Source organism: Myxocyprinus asiaticus, chromosome 42 (assembly GCF_019703515.2).
Source record: "Myxocyprinus asiaticus isolate MX2 ecotype Aquarium Trade chromosome 42, UBuf_Myxa_2, whole genome shotgun sequence".
Taxonomy (NCBI): Eukaryota; Metazoa; Chordata; class Actinopteri; order Cypriniformes; family Catostomidae; genus Myxocyprinus; species Myxocyprinus asiaticus.
The window spans coordinates 30,066,102-30,087,507 of record NC_059385.1 but is presented as its reverse complement, the minus strand read 5'-3'; the positions used below and the strand labels follow the sequence as shown (position 1 = coordinate 30,087,507).

At 39.0% G+C, this 21,406-nt stretch overlaps 1 protein-coding gene across 2 annotated transcripts in view; it reads right to left on the bottom strand.

Moving 5' to 3' along the window:
- Positions 1-14,056: 14,056 nt before the first annotated feature.
- LOC127432365 (ciliary neurotrophic factor receptor subunit alpha-like) overlaps positions 14,057-21,406 on the bottom strand; it is a 349,211-nt gene continuing 341,861 nt past the window's right edge. For both annotated transcript variants that reach the window (XM_051683348.1, XM_051683349.1), the window contains one exon: positions 14,057-15,236. In XM_051683348.1, coding sequence (XP_051539308.1) covers position 15,236 — 1 coding nt within the window. In that variant the 3' untranslated portion in view covers positions 14,057-15,235. The remainder of the gene's footprint in view (positions 15,237-21,406) is intronic.

The window sequence follows — 21,406 nt, the reverse complement described above, 5'->3', positions numbered from 1 at the left end:
ATGAGGCATCAGTGTATCACTCCCTGCTAATTCAGAGTCTGGGGGTTGGAGCTTTAACTTCATGTCCATGTAAATGTTGGGCCTCATGTATTCAGATAGAAGACAAAGGCAGGCCTAACACAGTCATAAAACCTAACTCAGGCCCCCACATACACTATATTGCCAAAAGTATTCGCTCATCTGCCTTTAGACGCATATGAACTTAAGTGACATCCCATTCTTAATCCATAGGGTTTAATATGACGTCGGCCCACCTTTTGCAGCTATAACAGCTTCAACTTTTCTGGGAAGGCTTTTCACAAGGTTTAGGAGTGTGTTTATGGGAATTTTTGACCATTCTTCCAGAAGTGCATTTGTGAGGTCAGACACTGATGTTGGACGAGAAGGCCTGGCTCGCAGTCTTCACTCTAATTCATCCCAAAGGTGCTCTATCGAGTTGAGGTCAGGACTCTGTGCAGGCCAGTCAAGTTCTTCCACACCAAACTCGCTCATCCATGTCTTTATGGACCTTGCTTTGTGCACTGGTGCGCAGTCATGTTGGAACAGGAAGGGGCCATCCCCAAACTGTTCCCACAAAGTTGGGAGCATGGAATTGTCCAAAATCTCTTGGTATGCTGAAGCATTCAGAGTTCCTTTCACTGGAACTAAGGGGCCAAGCCCAGCTCCTGAAAAACAACCCCACACCATAATCCCCCCTCCACCAAACTTCACAGTTGGCACAATGCAGTCAGACAAGTACCGTTCTCCTGGCAACCGCCAAACCCAGACTCGTCCATCAGATTGCCAGATGGAGAAGCGTGATTCGTCACTCCAGAGAACGCGTCTCCACTGCTCTAGAGTCCAGTGGCGGCGTGCTTTACACCACTGCATCGGATGCTTTGCATTGCACTTGGTGATGTATGGCTTGGATGCAGCTGCTCGGCCATGGAAACCCATTCCATGAAGCTCTCTACGCACTGTTCTTGAGCTAATCTGAAGGCCACATGAACTTTGGAGGTCTGTAGCGATTGACTCTGCAGAAAGTTGGCGACCCCTGCGCACTATGCGCCTCAGCATCCGCTGACCCCGCTCCGTCATTTTACGTGGCCTACCACTTCGTGGCTGAGTTGCTGTCATTCCCAATCGCTTCCAATTTGTTATAATACCACTGACAGTTGACTGTGGAATATTTAGTAGCGAGGAAATTTCACGACTGGACTTGTTGCACAGGTGGCATCCTATCACAGTACCACGCTGGAATTCACTGAGCTCCTGAGAGCGGCCCATTCTTTCACAAATGTTTGTAGAAGCAGTCTGCGTGCCTAGGTGCTTCATTTTATACACCTGTGGCCATGGAAGTGATTGGAACACCTGAATTCAATTATTTGGATGGGTGAGCGAATACTTTTGGCAATATAGTGTACCAGGTCATAAATCTTACTGATAAAAACTGCGCCAAAATCAAACAAAGGGAGTCCAAAACAGACTACAAATCCCATGAAGCCTTGCTCACTAAAGGATCGAACTCTCAACTCCTATTGGATGAGGCACACAACAGAACACACCTCAACCATGACATCATCAGGAGTAGAAATACCTCTGAAATGCTACCGGGATTTGCTTCCAGCAACTTTACTCACCGTGTGTAAACGCAGCTCATCGCTGCTCTCAGGTGCAGCCTCGTGGCACAAGGAAGTAACGTCCGACTTGAAACCGTGGCCATACAATCTCCATCTCGCTGGATGAGTTGAGATTACTCTGTGTTCCACCAAACACTCTAACGGATCTGAAGGAGACCACCGAGCAATCCGCATCTTCATCCGTTTGCCTGCAGAAGTGAAGAGATAAAAGATTTCTCTTCCATCTTCAATCAAGTCGACATCACTAATTTCTCCGCCAGCCCGCTGAGAATCAGCAGCCGTGCCACCCGCTGACAGAGCGAGGAAACGGCCTCCCGTCATCACCCAAGCCTTGAGGAACTGAGTCTGAGTTAAAGGACGGATGAACACACATTCTGCATCCTCGTGTGTTTCAAGTAAGAGGTTTACATCTGGGCAGAGATAGAATATTATAGTGTGTTATTCTTGTGTATCAAGGTTATTGCTTGTACAGTTTACGGACTGCCATGTCCACTCATTATTAATACTCAGGGTATTAATTATCACGAATTTGATTTGCTGTATTGTAGTCCAACCACATTGGGCTGTTGTGCATTTGAATCTCAGTAACTGAGTTTATCCATTAAAGAATCAAAGACCGCGGGACGGTTTATGAGCCGTCCACCGCGTCTCTGAGTGATAAACTAACAGCTGCTTTCTCTCCCACGATCGCGAAATCGGCTTTGGGGCCGTCACTTAATTCTCTCTCTCTCTCTCGTACTAACCACACACACACACACACAAGCGACCCCTCTCAAACATCCTAGCACACATTTCTGGCTAGTAGATAGCTTCGTGATAAGGCTCAGCTTTGTCCCTAAGCTACCATTGACTGGTTTCTCTCCGCCCACATTCGCGGCCATATTCCCTGGCCGGAAGTCTCACGTGACATACTCTCCACGAGAGTCACGTCCGCCATTTTGTGTGTGTCCCTCCTTACACACACACACACACACACACTCACACACACACCTTATGTGTTATAGGATTATTTTAGTAGTCAATGTTAATCCTTATTAATATTCTATTGATTTTTGATAATTGATAATTATCTTTGATGATTGTTGAATCTGAATGATCAATAAGCTAGTGTTAATTTTAATTAATGTTTCATCGATGTTAACAATTAACAATTATCTTTGATAATTGTTGATTTAAAGGATTAGAAAAGCTAACATTGATTCTCATCAATGTTCTATTGATTTTAATAATTAATAATTATCTTTGATAATTATTAATTATTGCTAATAACCAAACCCGCTCCTAAACGTAGCGCACTACATTTACTGGAGCCCCATATGAGGTTTTAATGAGTTATATTCAATTAATTAATTTAAATATTAATTAATAACTAAAGAAATAACTATTGATTATTTCTGATAGTAACACTGATCTAAACAACCAGTAAAGCCCTACATAAATGAACCAGTTAAATAAACAATTCTCTTATATTTAGCATCATTAGGACTGTTCATGGTAACACAGTTAAATAAGTCCCAGTCAGAAAGTCTCTTTAAAAAGGGGTGCTAGCTAATGTTTCACAATGTTTCCTTTAAAACATGCTACACATAGCGCAATGTCCTAAAATGTATAAACTTGAAGAATTCACAACAGAGTAACTTCTAAAATGTAGCTCCTACTACAGTATATTAATGTATTATGTGCTATTAATTCAGGAGATCAGGTTTTCAGGAGAGTTTTCTCATGTTGTTTCATTTTTAAATATAATACAAATTAATCTTTACTATCTTTGATACATGTTTAAATAATTCTAAGTAGTTTATAATATTTATTATTATTTTTAAATATTTGAATATTTGGTGAAAGGTCTATTACATTCTGATACATGTTTTTGCCATTTTGCACATCATCGTCAACTAACATATTCCATTTTTGTTGACTAAAATTACAAAATTACAAAGTAACTGTTGTGGAGCCGTTGCAAATGTGTCCGATGGGAGACAGGGCATGTCAGTGAGTCGGCATACTGTTGCCGATCCTAGGGTACCTGAACTTTCGGAAACAGCATGCCGACTTCCCGTGTGATCAGGTTTGGGCCTCGAAAGAAAAGGGCCTCATCTTGCTCTTAAATAGCCCTGCCCCTGGCACACACACACTCACAAATTTGACTAACCCTGCGCTCCCATTGGCATAACTGATAGCTTCGGAGAGCACTTCGAAGGGAGAATAATTATGATAGTCATACTGTAAGATTGTTTCAAACAGAATTTCCAATATAAAAAAGTGAGTTCCTTAAAAAGTGAGTTCCGAATGACACATCTTTCAGCGCTGCAAAGCCACAGTGGTTAATAATGATAAAGTCTTCAAAGAGAATAGGGAAGCACATGGATAATCACTTCTGAATGGAACGCACCCCTGTCACTGTTTCTTTGAATGAATCACGTCACGTCACTTGTCTGCTAATTCTATAATGACCATCCTTCTGCCTCCGGGGAAAGAAAAATGGCAAAATTGTCTAGAAAGCCTTACTAAGTTAACAGCTTATTTTATGTTGCACACTCTGCACACTCTTAAATGCTGGGTTTCATGATAACATCGCAAGCTTTTATGATCATCTTTACTAACATTGCTCTTTAATTATGCCTGCTTCCCAAACCAGAAAGTAGATCGCTTGAAATAAAATAGAACTTAAATGCTTTGTTACGGAAGCTATCCAGTCCAAAGGTGCTGAAACTTGGCTAATATGTCCAGGAGTTTGTCTTCTTAGTGTGAAAATAATACGGAAATACTGACAAGAATGGAAATTGTATGTAGCATTGTCGAGGCACCGAACGTTATTAACTATTACTGAATTTGATTAAAAAAAAAATTATGGCTTTGGACAAACGGGGTTTCAGATATATTGATGCAAGAAATGCATGTATCTGAACGCACACATTGTGAGGGGCTCTTACGTAGCCTAAAGTGTTGTTTCTTTGGCTGGAAACTGAAAAGATGCACACAGAACAGGGTGAAAACGACAGGCATCAGTATTGAACTTTTCATAGACCTATTCAAATATTAACAGATCATCATCATCTGGTTGAGTTCCAGTCACTGTGCACTGGTAGCCTTACTGCCATTATGCAACATGTAATTTGTGACTGCAGAAAGACTGTAAACAGATTTTAGGCTACTATTTGAGCCTATTTGAACCAGCCATTAGAGGAAGGAAGAGGAGGATGAGGAAGAAGAATAGAGAGAGGGAGAGAGGGAATCGATCATTGCACACTCTTCCTCTTATCTCCTTTGTTAACCATATTTTAGTTTATTTATGCCTATTTATTTCAGTTTTAAACTTCATGGTCACATTAGCCTACTCACATATCTATGTGTACAGACATATACTCTGTATGTCTTGTAAAAAAATCGTAACAGAGGCCTATATTTCTTTTGCCAACATAGTTATGCTTTATGAAGAAGGTCAGCTATTCTGTATAATGTGCCAGGTAAATATAGACGTCAGAGACTGCCAACTGATTTCAAGGTGATTTAAAAAAAAAAATGTTTTATCCTCCGAAATAGTGTATAATGGCTTTCCAGTAATCAAAATATATTGATACAATTTATTAAAAGTCCCTTAGTAGCCTATCTGATAAACTGTGAAAGATGCAAGAAATTTAAGTAGTTGAAAGTTCTCATTAATTTATGAATGTTTTTACGTAACAATGCTTTTGGAAAACATGCGATTGAGATTAAGTGGAATTTTAAGTACTTATGTTATGCTACTAAAGTTTTACTTAATGCTTCAGCACCCAGCCTATGCAGGTCACACTTTATTCCAGAGAAGAGAGCCATAATAGACAAACCCCACTTCACTGCAGATTACAATTACAATAAAATAAACTTTATGCTGCCTGGTATGCATAATTGGTATTATTTAACATTAAAAAGTTACATTTTAGTAGACAGCTTGCTTCATGTATTTTTCCACATTTTCAGCAGCTCTCAGTTCATGAGACATTACTTCTAACAGTGATACTGCGATACGAGAAAAGGTTTCACATTTAGAGATTTATGTTATATGCTGTGACTGTCACCATGTTTAGATCTTTATGAATAAATGCATGTTTTCTACACATAGAGCAATAGGAGGTATCCTTCAGGGGTTTAAGGCTAGGCAGCTCAAATTTTACTGTGTCAGATTCTCATTTAAAACAGTCATCCACTGTGTTGTAAAAAAAAAAAAAAGAAAAGAAAAAGAATAAATTAAAAATCCGGCGAGACGGAGTGCAACAACCGAAGACTTTCGACTTTTGGGGGGGTGAGGAGGGGCCTCCAAATGGCAAAGTCCACTGCTGTGTAGTAGATGACAGAAGAGAGCATACATTTACTGTAAAGCATGCAGCGCCTGCAGACTATGTATTTATATAATTAAATCACAGCATTTTGCACTTTAAAAATCGCACTGGAGTAGTGAAGTCCAGAGTTGTGAAAATACAGTCAAAAACACAGAACAAAAAAGCCTTCATATCAAAATAAAAGTTTGATTCAAAATAAAATCTTGATGGGAAAATTGAAGAAATTGTGAAAGAAATGTATTACTACTGTATAGAACAATATAGTGTTTACTGCAATAATAATAATAATAATAATAATAATAATAATAATAATAATAATAAATATAGCTGCAAGCAGCGATGACGGGCCTAAGCATCATGGGTCTATTTCCACCTGGTGGCTTTCAGAAAACAATGGACACATACATTTGGCATTTGACATTCTTCTAAACAATTTTGAAGCACTCTGGGTAAATATAAGAGGACTATTTTAAAGTCTGTTTTAAGAGCCACGCTTCCAGTTTCCAGGTGTTGGCACTATGACCGTGACCCAAAATAGTCACATCCAAGTGATTATCCCCCAAGATTAAACATACATCTCAATTTTGATCTAAATCACATATTGCATACAGAAGATAATGAGACACTTCCTGTTTCCCATTTGTCGCCATTAATTTAATGCCTCGCCATGGCAACACCGATTGATATATCAAAAATCTGTTCACAGTTTAGTATCTTCAATGTCCCCTCCACTAGGAGGAGTATTTAAAAGTTCAGATCCTGCGATTTTCAGAAAATCCAAAATGGCTGACTTCATGTTAGGTGGAGCTAATGACTTTAAGTATGAAAGTGGTTCAGCTTGATGAGAACAATATATGTACCTAGTTTGGTGACTCTAGGTGAAAGTGAGGGTGCTACAGAGACCCCATTACATGTCCATTTTGAAGGCCCTCTCCCCCCCCCTACCCCACATGCCCATGTGTGAAATTTTGTCCAGTCCTAATGGCCAATGACTCTAATGTGTGTGCAAAATTTCATGACATTTTAAGCATGCCATGTGCCTCAAAAACAACCAAATATAGGAAGGAATAATAACAATTAATGCATTGCCATGGCAACAGTATTTAAGACATCAAATATTCCTTTACAATTTTACATCAGCAGTCTCTTGACATTATTCTAAAGAATTTTGAAGCAATTAATGTTAACACAAGAGCTATTTCAAAGTTTGTTAAAAGTGCCATACGTTCCTCTGCCAGTTGGTGGCACTATGGCCATGAACCATAATAGCCACATTAATGTGATCAGCCCCCATGACCAAACGTATGGCTGAAATTTTATCAAAATCATACAATGCACACAAAAGATACTTAAAAGTTCAGAGCCTGCGATTTTCAGAAAAACCAAAATGGCCAACTTTCTGTTGGGCAGAGCTAATGACTGTGAGTATGAAAGTTGTTCGACTTGATGAGAACTATATATGTACCAATTTTGGTGACTGTAGTTAAAAATGGGGGTGCTATAGAGCCCCCCATACATGGCTATTTTCAAGGGGGCGCTACAGAGCCCCCCCTACAGTTAAAGTTTTATCAATTCATTTATTAGACAATATTTTCATAAAGAAATTGATTAAACTCTAAAACATGGAATGGACAACACATAATTTTGGCAAAAAACAGAATAAATAATAATAATAATTAAAACTGATTTCTTAGGGTCCTACTTTAAAAAAAAAATGAAGCAATGAAACTCTTCAATGAAACATGCAATTGTTTTAATTCATTATTTACATTGATACATTTAACTTTGTTAAATAGGCTAAAGAATTGTGTTCAATAGCATATTACCATTTTTTAAAATTCTTTTTTGCGGTATCCAGAATCATGATATTTTACTGGTATTGTACCAACTACTGAGATTTTGGTATCACGACGACCCTTGTCAAGAGTAAAACTGACTTGAATGAATTGCATATTGATAAAACATATGATGAAATATTTATTAAATGCAAAGGACATTTTTGTCATAAGACTAATATATATATATATATATATATATATATATATATATATATATATATATATAAACACTGGTACCATAATAAAAAGTTTATGTGTTATATCATGTGTTATCATAAAATGTTATCATAAAATATCATTCACAATACAATGTGTTTTATAATGCATTTATACATTTTTATAGAAATGTATTTGCTTAGGTTGTTTCAAAACTTATGAAAACATGAAACATGTTCCTATAGTATGTAAAACTTGCTCAAATGTTAAATTAAAACTTCAACAGGCAGGTTTATAATGATAAAATCTTTGTTGAGAGTAAAAACATTGGCAGTTCAAACATTGCACAGTTTTACTCACAGCCTCTGTCTAACTTCTCTCTAATCTCTAAATAATTTCTGTTCACCCCACAGACATCTTGATCCAACTCTTTTACAACAAAGCAGTGCTATTTCATCTGTCAATCAGATGCCAGGCTGAGAACTGCAGCCCCATGTGTACCGGCCGTGTCAAAAACGTGCTTCTGAGCAAACAACCCGACACAGTTAAAAAAGCCAAAAAAACTTCTATACATCACAGCCTGGCAGCTGTCCATCACAAAACTCAAATCTAGCCCCAATAAATAACAAAGCTGCTCCCACTTCCCCTGAATGTTACAAACCTGGCATAACCAATCAGTCATCGTAATGCTCGGCTAGACAGCCATTTGAGACCACAAGACTGTGAGCCATTGATTTTCCTGCAAGCTTCTCTTCTCTCGCAAACTAATAAGGGGTCTGGTGTCTGGACGTTAGAAGACTGTAAGTAAAGGGTAGGTCAACAGAGCACCAACGTGAGGACAGACAGAGAGAGATTGATACTTGAAGGAGGGTTAAGATTCTCCCAGAGATACTAACTTGGTTCAGCAGTTCACGGAAGAACTTGGAAGAACAAAAGAATCAAGGCTGCTTCAGTAACTTAAAGGCATATATCACAGAAAATGTTTAATTCTTGCTTTTCCAAATTTGAAAAACGTCTTTTCTTCCATGGAACACAACAAATGCAACAGTGTTGGTGAGTTGTTCACTAAAATTATTTACACTGCACACTGAACTAAATTTTTCAGTAGTGTGACAGTAGTTTAGCTATTTTCACAATAGTGCAGTTTTGTCACCAATGTACCATGATAATGAGCTACATTTTCCAACGATTTACATTGTAGCTTTAAAAAAGTAGCTTTATATTTGTCACATCGTACACCTAAACTGTCCCCTCTCTCTCATGTAATGCTGTAAAAAACAAATTATTTAAGTTAATCGGATCTTTTGGACAGTTTATGTAAATGAACAGGTTAAAATAATTTATTCACTTATATTTAGTGACTTCAACTTCTTTTTTTAAAGTGAAGTATATAGTTATTTGCTGCTATTTATCACTATATTTCTATTTAGTTACATAAAATAGGGTGTTTTCTAGTTTATTAGTGTATATTAAGTATACATTCATGTTCAGTTTAATCTTGTCACCCTATTTCTTTAATCCTTGTGAAAATTAACCATGGCGTTACTTTAGTACTATTGTAAAGTGAGTTCTGCATCTGCATCTAATCAGCAGACGTGGCTGCGTGCATGCGAAGATCACGTTTAGATATGATGGCTGTGCAGATACAAGCTGTGAACTGTTATCGTGGTACTTTGGTGACAATTTGGCTGTTTGTTACATTCAATAAACATTTTATGTGCTTGAAAAGACTCTTTGAGTAGCTGTTTGTTTGATGAACGCTACTAATGTAAACAAATGCAACATGCATCGGAGGAAAATAGCGTTTGATGTATTGACTGTGCATATAAAAGCTGTAAACTTTTTATCATGGTACTTTGGTGACGAGTTGGATGTATGTATATAAAATAAATGTATTCTGTGGTTTAAAAGACTGTATGAGTAACTGTTTGAGCGAATTAAATCACAGACACTTGACCAGCGCAGCCTGTGTTGGCACGAAAGCCGATTTGAAATTGGCAGCTTGTAACGTAACTGGCTGTTGCAGAAACACATATGTGTGACGCTGCTCTGCAGGGCCCAGTTATTAACTGTCACATATGTGTTACGGTACGAATGAAAGGGTTAATACAGTAATACTGCAGTGTCCATATAGTAACCATGATTTTACCATAGTAATATTGTAGACAGTAGTAACCATGGTTAATGTTGTGGTTACTGTGGTTTTACTAGCAATGCCATGGTTAAACTATGGTTGCTGTAGTAAAACCATGGTTAATTTTCAAAAAGGAATGTCACCCTAATTAAATGTATAACTATCAAGTTATATAAAGAAATATCACGAGCAAGAGTGCTGTGTGTCCATCTATTAGCATGGCTGTGAATCAGCCATAGACACAAGGCCGCAGCTTATATAACAGGCCTTTTATACTACAGTTCAACGAACAAGTGAATAAATATGTAGGGAAAAACGAAGGACTGTCCCAAAGAAATGCTCTTGTGTGTGAAACTACCTTCTTATGCCACGGATCAGGATCTGCCTTTGCTAGTTCAAAAGATGTGCCCAAGCCTCCATTACTAATTTAAAAACATTTCTTTAGAACTAGTAATGACAGCTTGGAATGTTTCTAAAAAGTTATTGGAGTAATAACTGGAGTTTTTGGAGAGAGAGAGAGAGAGAGAGAGAGAGAGAGAGAGAGAGAGAGAGAGAGCTACTGAGTGTGTTCAACAATGATCAACAATAAAGCTGTTAGTTTAACTCTATTCCTCAGCTATAGTGTGGTAGTAATCTGCTGTGATGGTGGAGTGATGCCATATGTGCTATCGGAATTATCTTAGATGTATTTCACTCACGTTCAAGTGTTTTGTTGTTGGAGAGAAATCAGGGAGGACGCCAGTTTCATTCTTGTATATTTCTTAGGGAACTTGTTTTGACACAGACACAAAAAGCACTTTCTCCTCCACCATGTTGAAAGTTTACATCTTCTCCCAACTTGGAAACTCGGGTATCAGGTAGGTGCCCTGAGCATGTGTGATTACCCCATCTGTCCTGTCTCTCAGCTGTGATGTAATGCTGAAGCTGTTAGTTGAACTCTATTTCTCAACTATTTCTGAGCGATCATTGAGTGAGAGAATGCCGGATGACGTCACTGAAACTTGCAAACTGACTGACAGCACAGTCTCTCTCAACTTCATCTCAACTCGCTCATAACACACTCAAGATGTTTTTTTTGTTGCCACATTCTGGCTCAAATCTTTAGTATCACAGGAATGAATGAAAATTTACAAATAGCTGCTCTTAGACTTTAGTTTGGATCACCACAAGTGGAGTGGTACAAACAATAAAACGTACCAGTGCCGATGGTCTGAGCTATCAGCACTCTTGAAACACTTCTCGTCCAATCATATTTGAGGACTGGAACTAACTGTTTTATAATATTGAATTCTGCAATCAGAACTGATTGCGGAATTAATTAACGTTATCTAATTCTTATATATTTAAAAATGTTTTCTTCTTTAAATAGCTTTAATGTAGTTAGCTACCTTTTGTTAGTAGCTTGTAGTGTAGCTAACTACTTAGAGTAGACTGTAGTTTAACTACTTAAAATTATCAGATGCTTGTAGCTTGGGATGCTATAGTTTCAAAGTAGCCTACACAACACTGGAATGCAATTACAATAAATGAGGACTGGCGCTGAAGCATCTAAAACAAAGCACCATAAAAATATGATAAAAGTATGATTAAAATAGTCAGAGCCTGAATGTGTAAAGTATTTAAAATATATATTTCTTAATTGTTTCTGAATAATTCTGAAAATATATTTCTTATTATATTATGTCTTCTGTATTTACATGATAGTGTTGTGTGAACGAATAGACAGAAATTTAAGTTGTTATTCTTGTTTAAGTTGTTAATCTTTTTTTTTGCCATTGATGTGAATTGATCACAAGACACATGAGAACAAATCAAGTCGCTGTTTCATTTTATGGACTTTCATAATATGAAAGAGTGGCCACTACATTCTTCAACATTTCTCCTTTTGTGTTCCACGGGAGAAAGTCATATGGGTTTGGAACGACGTGAGGGTAAGTAAATGATGAAAGAAATATAATTTTTTTGGTGAACTATGCCTGTAACAGGACAATATTTGCAAGTGTGAACAAACACAAATTATGGCCTGAAAAAAGGTAACCAAGAAAAAAGCAGCATAAGCATTCTATATAAATTACTGCACTATGTTTTATGGTCTTTGTAGTGCTTTGGATCAAACTGGGACAGTTCAATTGAATGTTCCAGATGCAATCTTCTGTAATCTTCTACAACCTCTTCTTCCAATGTTAGCTCACATGTGCATTTAAGTCATATATGAAAACATCTATTAAAAGTTGTAAGTGTGTCTTACATAAAATCAGCGGTTCTCAAATGTTGGATTGTGACCCCAAAATGGGTTCCAGGTCTGCAGGGGCAACTCTAGGGGCAGTTGACATCCGGAGCTTAGCCCAGAGACATCCATGTATGCATCATTATACACAGGATACACCTTAAAATATGTTTAAAAGTTACATCGACAAATAGTCCATTTTTAAATGAAGAAAATCGTTCTAAATTTTTTGTTCATGATAAAACAATGGATTACATAAAACAATGTAATCTGAAATCTATAGTTGTCGCTTAATAGTTACAGGGCTGTTAAGCGACAAATAGTTAGTGTCATTTGACAATAAGTTATATAGTAGTTACACATACCCGAAGTGCTGATGCCTGCTGAGGCTGTTTTACTTCTTTCTTTCTTTTTTTTTTTTTTTTTAAATGTCCATTTCAATATTCTAATAAATCTCCTCACCAAGACAAGTGCACACCTACGGACTGTCTGTCTAAAGCAATCGAGGTAGTTACATCCAAAAGTTCCAATCTAATTGGCTGGATCATATGTAACTTCTTCGAATGGCCAGTTTACATGTCAGTCACTACTTCTTGTCTGAGTGGGCGGTTCTTATCACGACAGAATGATCATAAAAGGAGACACTGTTTGATGTGCTGCAAGCAAAATAGCGGTTCTAAAGGATTTTTTTGACTGCACGCATGAAAACTCAGTGATTAGTACAAGGTCATAAAAACATTTGCAACTTTTCCTGAAACATCTGGGGCATAAATGTAATGGGAGCCAGCTAGTACGTGATAGATGTACGGTATGTGTAAACCTCACTGCCCTGTCCTCAAGAGGTGCACTAGCAACTGACGTTAGAGGCTGTCGCCTTTAGCCTCCTCGTTAGCGTGCCCCCCTCCCATGTGGTATGTGTAAATCTCACTGCTCTGGCCTTAAGAGACGCACTAGCGACCGAGGCTAGAGCCACGAGTCGAGCAGGACCGGTTACAGTGGTGCCTTGACCCGGATGGGAGGGAGGTTTAGGGGGACGAGTGAAACGGTAGCCAAGTGGTATGTGATAGCTGTGCAGTTTGTAAACCTCACTCTCCTGGCCTTAAGAGATGCACTAGCGACCGAGGCTAGAGCCAAGGCTTTTACAGCCTCCTTGCTAGCGTGTCAGACACCCATAGCTGGGGAACACCGGTTTGAATCCCTCTCAGGGTGGGTTGAATAGGATCGGTGACATAAGTCCACCTCTAGTGCCATGCCTGCAAGTCTGTACGGATAGCATTGCAAACAGCAAGGAGTAAGCAATGCTAAACTACAAAGCAATCATGCTTTCCCTATCATTTGTTGTATTGTATTTTGACAAATTCAATCATTTGGTGAAAATGTTTCAGATGCCAACATGGACAGGTTTTGTAACATGTCCTTATCCTCGATAACCACAAACAAAATATGACCCTGACTATGCTAAACACAGGTGCTTTTGCAGTGTGGATAAACATGGTTTGTGCCGACCACTTTGCTTTGTACAGTTAATTATTGGCTGTCGAGGGCATAAAACTAACAAAATTCAACAGACAATTTGCATACTAACTTAACTGTCATGTTAATTATTTTGTGTATTGGAGGAGCACTATAGTTCATGATAAATTCAATGTTTGATTTTAAGGAAAAACAATTTCGGTACTGTGTTGGGTCACCTGAAGTTGGGAACTACTACATTATTATTAATATACTAACAAAATGACTGGCAGGTTCTACTCATTGTGAAATGGTCACATTTAATGAACAACTTCTCATTTTATATACATCTATAAAAAGAACCCAGATACAGGTTACAAGAATCTAAAGCTAATACATACATTATTAAATAATAAACTTTTTCTCATGTTAAAGATACATATCATAGTTTACAAAATATGATCAAGGAGAATTAAGCAATAATGAAGGTTTGAAAAAACAAAGCAAAAGAAAAAACAAACAAACAAATAAAAATCTAAAGTTCTAAAATTATATTTTATTCAATGATAACCAAAAAAGTGAAACAATAGTCCTCGGATAAGGTAGTATTAAATTGTGATATTGACTTGAAAAGTCAAACAGGTGGCGAAAGGCAAATAGTCATAGAGCAAAAGCATGGTTGAGTGCGGTGTTTAATCTTTATAGATGGTCTGACAACAACACGTTGTTCTTGTTCTATACAAAAGGCGGTCCAGAACAGCCCAAACCAATTTGTTATTTACAGTTTCAACTTCTCTGTGTTCAGGGGCCAGAAATGATAAAGCAAAAGTGTGAACAAACAAAAGAAATAAAACGGATATTAAATGATGGCCTTCAAACTAAATTTGTTACTCCTCAGTCTTTGAAGTTTTTGAACATTTTGTTCTGCCAGTTCAAATTCATTACAGACACAGGTTTGGGGAAGCTGGGCAAACTGAGAAAGAGAAAAAGAGGCCAAAACAACAACAACAGTCCATGTCTTTGGCATGATGAATTAGCTGTATGTTGTGGAAATTGATGTTGCAAAAAGTAGTTTTGTTTGTCCCCGGAACAGTTTAAAGAATCAAAATGGGATGAGAAATCTTGCATGATTAAAAAAAAGAAAAAAAAAAAAAAAAAAAAAAGGATTAATACATTTTGTTTCTTTGTTGTTTCGTTGGTTGCAAGTAGGTGAGCCTCATGTCCCCAAATCTTTTGTTCCCCTGGGGTTCAGTTCCTGTGTCTGTGTCCATTCTTATTCCGTTTGCTCTCATCGTCATGGATGATGAAATATTTTATTGTTTTTTTGTGTTCCTTTTGTAAATGTCATCGTTTATTAATCTTTCTAGGTCTTTTCTTTTGTGAGGAAAAAGAACTTGAATTAAATTATCAATGCACGATATCTATTAACATGTGCAAAATAGAAATAGAAGACTCCTCTTTTTTTTCTCCACAGGAATGAAGCTCACACATCTGAAAAAGAGAGAGAAAAAATATATTAGCTCTGTGTGAAAGTATTTGTGGAATTTGTGTAAAACAGCCTTTTGGCATCCCATTCAAAACTTTGTCATGGGCAAACATATATATATATATATTTTTTTTTGCATTTTCTTTTTAAACTGTATTTAAATACAGAAATTGTTACTACAGTAAAACTGCGGTAACATAGTTTTAGATACCATTGTCAATAAAAAGGGAAATTAAACAAAATTTAAGATTCTGAAAGCTTTTTGTAAATTGGTTAACATGTTTGATCTGTTCAAAGGGAACAGAGACTGACCTCCAGTTTTGGGTAAGTTACTCAAAAAAGAAATTCCCTAAAATTGTAATAAGATTAATTTGTGGATTACTTTGTGAAAAAAGTAATAACTAAAAAGAAGTAACTGTTTGGGAGAAGAGAAGAGTTTGTTTTCATTCTAGGTGAAATCTCACAGAAACCTGGTCACATTTCACTACAAAAGAAAAAGAAAAAAAATATTTATGTAAAAAAAAAAAAAAAAAAAAAAAAAATATATATATATATATATATATATATATATATATATATATATATATACACACACACTACCAGTCAAAAGTTTTGAAACACTTACTCATTCTTTATTATCTTTTAATAAATTATCTTTTCACATTTTAGAATAATAGTAAAGTCATCAATACTATGGAATAACATAAATGGAACTATAGGAATTATGTTGTGACTAAACAAAATCCAGAATAAATCAAAACTGTGTTCAGCAGTCTTCAAAGTAGTCACACTTTGCCTAGAATTTGCAGACATGTACTCTTGACAATTTCTCAACCAATTTCTTGAGGTATCACCCTGGGATGCTTTTTAAACAGTATTGAAGGAGTTCCCATCTATGTTGGGCACTTATTGGCTGCTTTTATTTATTATTTGGTCCAAGTCATCAATTTCAAAAACTTTTTTTTATTTTATTAAATTTTAGTTTTATAATAAAATAAATTAATATGGTGGCACAATTATATTTTTTGTCTACAAAACTAATTTCAGACATTTAAGCATACTCCTTCAGATCAAAAGATTTTTAAGATCATGAGAAATCTTGATTGAATGAGAACTTGATTTCAATCAAGTGTTTCAAAACTTTTGACTGTTAGTGTATATAATATATATATTACATAAATATTTGTGTAAATACTTTACAACTTAATTAATATAAAATATTTTTTATATATGTATATATATATATATATATATTTTTTTTTTGGTGCTACAGTAATGAGAATGAGAATTGTTGTATTTTGCATTACAGTATTGAGAATGAGATGTTTTAGCATTATGCTAATGAGAATGGGATTGTTTTGCATTATAGTAGCGACAATGATGTGTTGTTTTTGCATTACGGGAATGAGAATGACATTCTTGGCATTACGGTAATAAGAATGGGATTGTTTTTCATTACGGTAAAGAGAATGAGATTTATTTTTTTTACATTATAGTAATGAGAATGAGTTTTTTTATATTATGGTAATGAGAATAAAACATTTTTTTTACATTATAGTAATGAGAATGACATTTTTGAATGATTTTGTCACAATTGTTTAACATTACAGTAATAAAAAGGAGGTTTTTTTTACAGTACAACATTGAGAATGATAATCTTTTTGAGATATGGAAATTAGAATGGGAGGGGTAGTTAATTACCATTAACATAAAAATATACATCAGTTTCTTTAGTAAATATAGTAAATATAATTTCTTATTTATTCCTTTTGATATTGCTGTGAAATATGACCCAGACATGGTCTTGACAGGTTTTATGATGTTCACCGTTATTTTGTATAACTAATAAAATCCTGAAATTAACTTTTAAAATTAAATAAATCATATAGTAAACAGTAGATGATCTCTTAACTCAATTTCCTTTAAAAAACATTCCCCACCAGCACTTCTATTAAGGTGGTTAACCTAAATATAGCATAACTTACTGTTGCAGTATTACAAATTAGAACAAACAGAGGTCAATGAGACCAATTTCCACATGGCTCCCACTTCATGCCAGTGGGAAGGCAATTGGTGAGCAGCCACCCATGATGTTGTCTTTAATTTTGTCTTGTCCTATTACACAGACCAATTAAATCTCTCTTACAATGGCTTGGAGCAGAGGTATAAGGCAAAATTATTTCTGCATGTGCGTGGCCATCTCGGGAAGGAGAACACATCCTACCCCTGAGGTGCTATCATACCCATCCTCCTGCCTTGCAGCTCCATGCATGAGCTTGCTTTAATTAGAGATAGGCTCGTTATACTGTGTTGCTGAGTTGGAGATAGCAGGCAAGCTGTAAACATCTGGCTTCGGCTCTAATGAATCTGCTGCTTGTTACACAGCTATCTCTCCCTGCTTCCTGACTCCTGTGGGGAATCAATGAGGTTTATGTGGCTGTAAGCACCAGTGATCAGACTCATCCCCCAGTTTCTCAGGGGTTCTGAGCGGATGTAGTACTATTGAGCCGATGGTCTCTTCTTAGGTATCCCTTATTCTAACCTTACTGTCAACTATCTCTACAGTTTCTCTGGATATAAGAGTGTTGAAGTAGCACACTGCAATTGTGTCCATAAGTGTCTATTTCACATATTTCTAAGAAGACCCAATGATTTGTTGTTGTTTTGAGCGTGGAACTATTTCAGCTGTTCTCTAATATCATAGCCCAGTTTTACAAGGGTAACCTGTGTCCACACACAACCTAAGGAGCTTTTGGAGTAGAACAGTGTCCATTTAATGTCAGAGTTTTGTTTGTTTGTTGATGCAAACAGGTAAAAGGGAAAGGTCTGCGGTGTGGTTCATTTGAAACTGTGGTACGGTTCGCAGTTGGCATGAAAGTAATCTGTCCGGACCAGTGGAAATGAAGTGCTGGTGTTGACATAAAATTTGCATCTTTGCATGCTCCCGGTCACACTCAAAATATAATGCATTTCTCATAGTTGCTTGTCCCAAAATGAATTGTCTTTGGAGAGCTTGGATTCGGACAAAGCAAACAAACTTGGGTTTGGACCAGTCAATAAAACACACGTTTGACCAAGCAATCAAAATTTGGGTTCGGACCAAACAATTAAACTCTGGTTTGGACCAGGAAATCAAACTAGGATTTGGACCTGTCAATAAAGCTCAGGTTTGACCAAGCAATCAAAATTTGTGTTTGGACCAAGCAATTAAATTTGGGTTCATACCAGATAATCAAAATCGGGTACGGACCAAGCAGTAAAACACATGTTCGGACCAAGCAATTAAACTTTGGTTTGGACCAGGAAATCAAACTAGGGTTTGGACCAGTCAGTAAAACTCGGGTTTGACCAAGCAATCAAAATTTCGGTTCGGACCAAGCAATTAAACTCGGTTTTGGACCAGGAAATCAAACTCGGGTTCTTACCACACAGAAAAACTTGGGCTCAGACCAGAAAATCGAACTCAGATTCAGACCAGGAAATCAAACTCTGGTTCGAAACAGTCAATAAAACTTGAGTTCGGACCAGTCAATAAAACTTGGGTTTGGACCCATGAATAAAACTCAAGTTTGACTTAGCAATCAAAATTTAGGTTTGGACCAAGTAATTTAACTGAGGTTCAGACCAGGAAGTAAAACTAGGGTTCTAAACAAGCAGTAAAACAGGGTTCAGACCAGTCAATAAAACTTGCATTCAGACCAGTCAATAAAACTCAGGTTCGGACCAGTCAATATAACTCGGGTTCGGACCAGTCAATATAACTCCAGTTCTGACCAGTCAATAAAACTTGGGTTTGGACCAGTCAATAAAATTCAGGTTTGACCAAGCAATCCAAATTTGGGTACAGACCAAGCAATTAAACTTGTGTTTGGAACAGGTAATCAAACTTGGGTACGGACCAAGCAGTAAAACTAGGGCTCTGACCAGTCAATAAAACAGGTTCTGACCAAGCAGTAAAACCAGGAAATCAAACTTGGTTTTGGACCAGGAAATCAAACTCAGGTTCCCTATCTGTCACTCACTCGACGTTGTGTCGATGTAGTGACACTAGGGGTCACTCTTGGATGTATTTGCATGCCACTCCCCCGGACATACGGGTATAAAAGGAGCTGGTATGCAACCACTCATTCAGATTTTCTCTTCGGAGCCGAACAGTCATGCTCATTGAGCTGAATTCTGCTGTTCATTCACCTCTGCTGGATCTGACGGCGCATTTCAGCGGCTTCTCCCTCCTCTGCACTGGTGCACTGCAGAGAACGCCCCTGGGCGCTTCAGCAGAAAACAAGAGAGTATATTTTCTGAAAGAGTATATATTTCTCTAAAAGAACGGCACACACGGAACGTCTTTTTAAAGATGTGTCTTTTTAAAGATGCCTTTCCGATTGTGTGTTATTCCTGGTTGTGGTCGTTATCTCTCAACTTCGGATGGTCATGATCGCTGTCTTTCGTGTCTGGGCGCGACCCACACGGAGGCAGCATTTGTGGATGGTTCATGTTCTCATTGCGAAAACATGACCATGGCAACATTGCCACCCCAGTGGCTCCCCGCCTCGGCCCTTCTACCTACGGGTATGAGGCCAGCGCGGCTAGCACTGGGGGCGATTTGGGGACCCCAATGGGATCGTCTCCGCCGGGTATCCCCCCGCAGACCTCCCATTCCCCAGCACGCTCATCTGCCCCAATCGGGCTTCCGGATGAGTTCGCCGGCTCGTCTCACGGTGAGTCTGGCTTCTTGTTCGGAGCCCACGAAGATGATGAGCTCTCGAGCGCAGCATCAGAGAGCGGGCTTGTCCAGTCGGACGCAGAAGCCTCAGCTGGGCTTCCCCCTTCAGGGATGATTGCCCAGTCACAGGCCGATGCAGAAATGACGGACATGCTTTCCCGGGCGGCCGTGAGCGTCAGGTTAGAGTGGAACCCTCTTCTCTCCCCTGAACCCTCGCGGCTTGATGATTGGTTCCTGGGCTCGCGGCGCCGCTCAAAGCAGCCACGCCCCGCTCCAGTGCCATTCTTCCCGGAAGTGCACGAGGAGCTGATGAAATCGTGGGAGGCACCTATGCCTGCAGAGCGCCGCCATCTGGCGCGGACGCCCTAAGCTCCCATCCAAGCCCTATAGGCTCACGTCATCCCTGATGGCTAAAGTCACACTAGTGGTCCAGGAGCGCCACCTTTGGCTCAACCTGGTCGAGATGGGCGAGGCCGACAAGACACGGTTCCTTGCTGCCCCCATTTCCCAGGCTGGCCTATTCGGCGACACCGTCGAGGACTTTGCCCAGCAGTTCTCGGCATTGAAGCAGCAGACGGATGCAATCCGGCATATCCTGTGTGCCTCAAGATCCCGCACCCTGTCTGCTTGTCGCCAAGGGCGTCACCCTGCGGTGACTGCACAGGCTCCACCGCAGCCCGCCCCTTCGGCCCGGCCCCGGCGTGGAGCCCACCACAGGAAGCAGACGCCACCCGTCTCACAGCCGCCGCCTAAGAACCCACGGAGGACTTCAAAGCGCCCCTGAGACGGGCGACCCAGAGATGAGGGAACCCACTCACCTGGAGCTGGTAAAAAGACCACTCCATCTCCCGGTGGAGGGCCGGGCAGAAAATCTTTTGTTGCCTTATTGTTTGATTTCGCCACATGCCCAAGTGGCTGCGGTACCCAACAGTTCAGCAAAAGAGTGGCTTCCTTCCTCCCTGGGTCACAAACCCGGTGTGTCACCACGACTGCCGTCCATGGGTTTTTTCTTGCAGGATTGGCGCTCCAGCGGTGGCCTTTCCGCCCCTGAGCGCCCAGCTGTGGCACACAGCCACCCCGATGTGGCAGTCTCCACGGGTTACGAGGACAGGCCTCTTCCTCCCCCATCCCAGGCTGTTCCGGGGGTGGTCACAAGGAGCCAGGTAAGTGCTTCGATGTCCCTAGACTCAGCACGGCCATGACGTGGTGTGGCACCTCGAGCTCTGCCCAGCCACGAGGCCCCACCTGCTGGTACGTCCAACGATGTTGTCCCCTTTGTCCCCCTTGCGCGGAACTTGGACGTGTGGCTTGCACTTTCCAATCCGTCGCGATGGCTGATCCGGACCGTCCGACTCAGCTACGCGATTCAGTTCGCCAGGTGCCTGCCCAGGTTCAGCGGTATTCACTTCACCTTGGTCAAGAGCGAAAACGCTGCTACCTTGCGCGCGGAGA